The 7,395-nt window shown below is 34.6% G+C and overlaps 1 protein-coding gene across 6 annotated transcripts in view; it reads left to right on the top strand.

Moving 5' to 3' along the window:
• The window catches only part of GTDC1 (glycosyltransferase like domain containing 1), a 265,867-nt gene that overhangs the window by 57,805 nt on the left and 200,667 nt on the right, over positions 1–7,395 (top strand). For all 6 annotated transcript variants that reach the window (XM_044913280.1, XM_044913279.1, XM_044913278.1 and 3 more), the window contains exon 2: positions 6,720–6,887. In XM_044913280.1, the coding sequence (XP_044769215.1) occupies positions 6,720–6,887 (168 nt within the window). The remainder of the gene's footprint in view (positions 1–6,719; positions 6,888–7,395) is intronic.

The raw sequence follows: 7,395 nt of genomic DNA, 5'->3' as shown, positions 1-7,395 counted from the left end.
ATATATATATATATATATATATATATATATATATATATATATATATACACACACACACATATATATACACATATACATATATATGTATATGTGTATATATATGTGTATATACAATTTGTCTCCTTAGGCAGCTGTGAGGCAGGTGAGAGTGCTGATGACCGAGGAGTGGATATGTGTTAAGAAACCCCTTGGAGATACTGTTCAGTGACATGTCCTATCTACAGCCTTTGATTCTCTGCCTTCTGGACACGTGTTCTTTACACAGTATTCTCCTGGCCATAATGATACACACAGGAAAGGAACATTACATGGTGGAGGAAGAAAGCAAAACTGATTACTTGATGCTACCCTATGGGACAGCCTTTGGGAAGCTGGATACTCTATTTAACAGCCTGTAAATTACCCATCACGGGAACCTGGAAATTAAATGACTACATTTCCTTTTCCTTTAGATAAGACTTCCATCTTGTATTTTTAATTGTTTTAGCAAATGGAAACGTTTTGTTATGCGTGTTCTTGAAGGTTTTTGAAAATCCATAGCATTTAAACGTGCAGTTGAAATGGTCTAATTAAGATGAAGTAGCTGACAACTAAAGCATAGTGTGTTAAGATGAATTTTGCATATCGATTAATGAATATTAGAACTCTGTTATCATTCTACACAGGTTTTACAAATTAAAGAAATATATATTTAAGCCAAAGACTTTTGAAGGGTTTGGAAATAATTTTCATTTATGCATGTATGTGTTATTGAGCTCCTATTATATTAGAACATTATCACCACACTCTGGAAGTGACAAAGTGAAGGAAACGATAGTGCTCCTCTCTTTCATGTCTTACATCCGGTTCATCAGCAAACCCTGCCGTCGGCCCCTTCTCCTCGCCTCCAGCACTACCATCTTGACCCAAGCTACCATCACTTCTTTTCTCTTCCCCTGACTGTTCTCCTGTCTTCTGAAAAGATTCCTTACAGTCTGTTTCCCATGCGGTAGTCAGCGTAAAGTTTTCTGCTACTAAAAAGCAATAAAACAGCTCATGAAATACATAAACAAATGTAATAGAAATATAAGAGGTTATACAAGAAAAATTTTAAACTTTATAGATAGATGAATATAAGAGTCATGAGCTGGTTGAAGATACTGTGACACATCATCACATCATGAAATCTGTTAAAAACCATATTTCAGAAATAATTTTTAACATAGTAAAACAGCATGTTAAGTATTAGAAGCAAAAGAAAAAAAAATCTATGTAGTAATGGCAATAATGTATATACACTACAAAGTGAAAAGCATAAAAGTGAATATACCCAATATGCATGTATAACTTTGTCATTTCCCTTCTTAAAAATCCTCAGTCTCTTTCCCATTGCTCTTAACCATAATATCCAAAATTATTTTCATAATAAGAGTTTTTCTTCCAAAGGGTTCCAAATTTCCTTAGCCTCTTCTCTGTCCACTTTCTCATTGAACAAATTGCTTCAGCCTCCTTGCTCCTTATTCAGTCCCCCCACCTGCCAATTTTCTTTTTGCCTTAGCTACTTTATTTTCCATCTTATGTCCATCATTTAACATAGTGCCTTGCAAATAATGGATGTTCAACATATACTGGCTAAATGAGCACCAGAATGAAAATAGTGGCTATTTCTTTTTTGGGGGTGGTTGCAGGTGATACTCACTTAATTTATATTTTTTGTACTTAAAACATTTTCTGTTGTGAACACATGCTTTCTAATTATCAGGAGGAAAAAGAAATAATGCCATTCCAGAATTAGGTAGGTGAAATTCAGCAAGTCAGGAGGAACTTAGAAATTAGGTTATCACAAGCAGGTCAGGGGTCTAAGAAAATCAGTTCAGTGAGGAATTGCATTCAGGTATCATGGGTGAAGTGTTGGATTGAGGAAATCTGGTCCATTCACAGCTGTGCTTTCCCATACAGTACCCATTACTTTATAGCTATTTCATTTAAGCTTAAATGAATCAAGTTCAAGTCAGTTTAAAATTTAGTTCCTCCATTGCACTAGCTACATTTCAAGTGCTCCATAACCATACGTAGCTAGTTGCTGCTATATTGGATACTACATACAGGTATAAAACATTTCCATCATCACAGAAAACACCATATCACAGAAAGTATAGGATCTAGAATCCTAGAGAGTCTATATCAAGGAACAAGAACCAAGATAAGCATCAATGGAACAACAAAGACTTTGGTAATGAGGCTGAGCAACATGAATCTAGACAAGGAGTTTAGGTATTGAGCAAGGAGACACAACTGGAAGAATGGAATTTACTCTTTTGTCAAAGGCCTACTGAAGCCCTGCAAAGAATTATTTAAGAATTCAACCCAAACTAGGATCCGTGTTAAATTGTGTACTATATCTTTTTATGTGATAAAATTGCTAAATGGTTTTGTGGGGCAGAAGGGGCCATTGAAAAGATTTCATGGAGTGAGATTGAGATAACTTAGTTCATGAAGTATTATTACTAGATTGCATGGTGGTGGTTGGAATATTGAATGTCTGTTTACTGTTTCTCATTTCACTGCCCTTCCATACCCTTTAAGATAATAAAAGTATGCACTGTGATAATAGTGGTCCCATTCCTACATTGCTTAGGTATATTTCAGCATCTCTTTTTATGTATTGAGAGAATAGAGTAAAAGCCAAATAACTAGTTTATTCAAACTGAGCCAGCAAGTATAAAATCTCTAATTTTGAATTTCATTATGTTGAATGATTTTGGATTCCTTAAGCAAATATGACTCAGATTGTAGATGTAGTGTGTATTGGAAACAATTGAAACATGTGTATGGATACAACCCCACTATAGAACGGTGTTAATGTGGTTGGAGCACAGAGCATTTTGGTTAGACGATTATAATAGCAGCTTACTTAATACTTTTGGTGAGATGGTATAAGCTAATGATGTAGCCGTTAATTTGAATTTAGCAGACATTTTAAATACAGGTTTCTCTTACAGAGACAAAAGTTGCAATTTAAAGCTCTTTGGTGGTCTAAAAACAGCTTAATTCTGTAGTAGCATGGGAATAAGTATTAATACAGCTTACACAGTGATTGTACCATGTCATGTTTGTGAAAGATTGCACAACCGCTTTCTCTGGTTTTTATGTTATTTTAAAAATATTAAACATAAAACCTTATAACATCTTCATGCTGAGATAAACTGTTCAATTTAACTTGTGTTCGGGCAGCAGCTGTCAGGAATTATCTTGTTCCTAGTGGTTTTTGCTATCACCTTGCGCCCTTTCCTGTCAGAGACACAGTGTGGGATGATAAAGCTCACCTTGTTAGGATTTATTGCTTAAATAATACCTGACGCAAGAAGAACATTGGAAGCCGAGGGGTTAGCTGCTGATCGAATGAAGCCATTCATTGTATTAACTTTTTTTTTAATTGTTGGAAGGGGGTAAAGTAAAAATTGCCTATGAATCTTACCTGTGTTCCTTTCGTGGGCATATTCATTGCTTTTTTTGGGGGGGGTGCCCTTGACTTGAGTATTTATGGAACTGCTTGTTGTCCAATTTACTGTTTTACAAGTGAAAAAATAAAGAAGAAATGTTTTCCTAATGCTGGAGATAATTTCCACAATTTAGAAGTAGTGAGGGCTATTTCAAGATCAGTTATAAAAATAAAATGATTTTCCTGTTAATGATTGAACAAACTGAAGGAAGTGTTGGTGTGGGCCATCCCAAATGGTTAATATTATGAAAGTCATTGCGGTTTCACTTCTGAATGTATTACATTCTTTCATTTAGGAGGTTTTATTTGGAAGGCTCAATTTTAGATCTGGATTCCTTAATTATGGATCAGCTAGCAGGTAGGGTAAGGAGAGGAGGTGTATGGTAGGAGTAGAGTGAAGGACTCTCCTTGGCTAAACATTTGCTACAGATGGTCCATCCTGAGGATAATTCTCATGTTGGAAATTAACAATTGGATTATGACTAGAAACACATATATAATGGGTTTATTGTTTATGGAATGTGTTTTTCCCTTCTACTCACTGCCATTTAATGCATATTTCCTCAAATTTATGGTTTTGTAAATGTATAACTGAACAACAATTGGAAGACTAGATCACTGAATTACAATATACCATTAATTTAGATTAATCAATTGTTAACATTTTATCCATTTTTATCTCTATGCAAATATATACATATGAATATTTATTATTATTAGTAGCCTTTTAACTGAACCATGTAAGAATTAGTTGTAGACATGGTGACACTTCACATGTAAATAATTCATTGTGTCTCCCAAGAATAAGTATATTCTCATCCATGACCATAATAAAATTATTACACTTGAGAAATTTAAGATTGATAAAAATGTACAGTCTTATATTAAGTCCATATTCAGAGTTTTTGTCCCTGTAATGCCATTTATAACTGTCTTTTCCCCATCTAGTATCCAGTCAAGAATCACACATTGTATTTTGTTTTGGTATCTCTTTATTTTCCTTTAATCTAGATTTTTTTCCCTTTATGACATTGACATTTTTGGATATCAAGCCCTGTTATTTTGCAGAATATTTATCTGATTGTCTCCTCATGACCAAATTCAGGTCAGGCATTTTTGGCAGGAATACTACATTGGTGATTTGTATCTTTGTCAGTGTACCACATTGGAAAATACATATCACTTGTCCTATTATTGTTCATATTAAGTTTGATGACTTGGGTAAATTGATGTCTACCAAATTTGTCCATTAAGGTACCATTTTTTCTTTGTAGTTAATAAGTAGTATGGGGGCTGCATTTAATGAATTTTTCAGCCTTGTGTGTGAAAAACATTGAGCTTGCTCGGGTCTCATGATTAAGAATGAGTAATTGTTTGCAGTAGTGTTGTATGGAGGGAGAGGAGGGGATATTTCTCAATCATTAGACTCACAAGTCACCATCCATTTTCTTTTAAGGAAAATATTGATTGAGATTAGTATTTCATTGTTCCCTTTACTAAGGATCAGATTTGTAGATAAGCAAATATCTTCATATTTCAGAATTTTCAATCCAAGCTTTAGAAAGTCTTATACTTGGTGGTGGTGGTGGGCATGTTTTTGGACAAAATATAGTATTTTTTATCATAATTTTTCTCCTTGCTTTAGTTGAGTACAGACAATTAAAAAAAAATAAATACATCTCCTTTGTAAGATTTTTTACTTCAAAGCACTAAACCATGGCATTAATACAGCAGTGTGGGTTTAAAGAGAGATCACTGCCTTTTGGTCTTATGTGCCTTTTTTAGTCCATGAAGAAGACACTTGAATTCCTATTTATGATATATGCACTTACCGTGTAATCATTCTTCTTATGTGAAAGGCTAGTGCTGCAGATCATATAAACACCTGAAGTTAGCCATTTGGCTTGTCAGCAAGGGAGAATTTATAGTAGTTGTAATCATGGTAATAATAAGTATGATATTTTGTATTTATTAAGTATAGAAAAAAGCATTTGTAATGTAAGTGGTCCACAGCCAATTCATATCTGTGGTGTAATGAAAAGTACTTCAGGCTTGGAAGACCAGGAGTCTGCTTTGCCACTTTATACCAGTGTGATTCTAGAAAAAAAAAAGAAGAAAAAAAAAAACTTAACCTTCTTGAACCTCATTTTTTAGAATGGGAATTAAAGCTGTAAGGGTCAAGTGATGCTACATTATGTTATAAAGGTGGCATTCCATCAAAATTGTGCCATCTAAATGTCCTCAGCCGTTCAGGGGACTGTAATTTGTCCCTCTTTTGTATCCATATGTGGTACACCTTGTTAGTGAAACATTTCCAGGTTGTCCTAGATAGTTATTACTCTCTTAATTGTTTTTGTCACTGTTGCAGGCAGCATTTATCCTGGTGGGCTCTCTTGTTTCATCTTTTCTGTTCTTCTTGGTTAGACTCTGGCACGCAGTAGGCATTTAGTAAATATTTGTGGAGTGAATGGGTGAATAGACACTTTCATTTATAAACATGGTAGGTAAGCTTTCAGTTTCCTTTTTTCCACAAAGATAAGGAATCAGCTTTCTTCTTTTTTATATTTATGTTTTTATATAAGGGGTTTTATAGATTATACATCTGGTGCCATTAGCAGTCCAGTAATGGAGAATAAAATATTGAAAAAAGAAAAACACAAAATATTGCAGAGCAGTTTAAAAAAAGGGAGGGAGGAGGGACAGTGAGAAAACATGCCAAGAGAAAAAGACCACACTCGGTAAGTCTATTGCATAAATCAAAAGGGTTTATGTCATAACATGAACATGTGCCATTCCTGCTCGTATATTGAATTTCAGTAGTTTGTTGCATAAAGAAGTGAAGTGTAATGAAACTGGCAAGCAAAGTATTCCCCAGTCAGCCTTATCTTTGTTCCATTTGTCCTTCAGATAGCGCTTTTCTTGCCTTTTTCAATAAAATCCATCCGGCTTTTTTTTTTCTTTTTTCTTTTCTTTCTTTCTTTCTTTTTTTTTTTTTGCATCTCTCAGTAACTGAGCTGAGAAGACCAATGAGATTCGGGGCTTTTATAGTTCTTAGCAGCTGATTTTTAAGAGATCAAAACTTAGAATGCTGCTACATGGTATTAAGGCTTAACTATTGATGTGTCCCTATAGGGGATATGTTTTTCTTGGGGTAGGAAGAGGGAAAAGGGGAGAAGGGTGAAGGATGACCACTTCAGGCATGCTTGGGACAGTAAACTTTAATTTCCTTGTTTCCTAGGATCCTCTTTGCAAGCTCAGTGCTGAACCTGACCGAACTGGCCGCCCTTCGGCCCGACCTTGGGAAATTGAAAAAGATTCTGTACTTCCATGAGAACCAATTGATATATCCTGTCAAGAAATATCAGGAGAGGGATTTCCAATATGGATACAACCAAATTCTCTCATGGTAGGTATAGAATGTATCATTATATTTAGTCCTTTACCACCATTTTCTTTATAGATAGTTAGCTTTTAAATCTGGAGACCTACTGTACACTTATTTTAAAAACACCTTAACGTGGGGGCGTATGTGTAAACATACCTTCCACGGTAGTAACTGCTTGTGCCTTTGCAATATATGTATATAGAGGAGAACAGCCAATCCTTTTATAAAATACTCACAGGTAACAATCTAATTATATGTTGAACTAGTTATCTGACTATTTTCTACAACATTTAAAATAGAATCACAGTGTTGACACGAGACCTTCTTCCCCCCTTGATTCCATCATGTATTGTTTAAGGGGTACTTTTAGAAAAGAGCGGTTAGTCAAGTCTCATTTACCAACCACTTTCAATATATATAGAAATTTATAGAGGAAGAAAGAGAAATTAGAGCATAATAGAGCAAGGGGGTTTTGTCCTCTTTTTTTCTTATTGTTTATAAGAGAAAACTATGGAAAATGAATCTTTAG

The sequence above is a fragment of the Neomonachus schauinslandi genome, chromosome 3 (assembly GCF_002201575.2).
Source record: "Neomonachus schauinslandi chromosome 3, ASM220157v2, whole genome shotgun sequence".
Classification (NCBI taxonomy): Eukaryota; Metazoa; Chordata; class Mammalia; order Carnivora; family Phocidae; genus Neomonachus; species Neomonachus schauinslandi.
The sequence above is the reverse complement of the archived record's forward strand: the minus strand, read 5'-3'. Positions and strand labels throughout refer to the sequence as shown.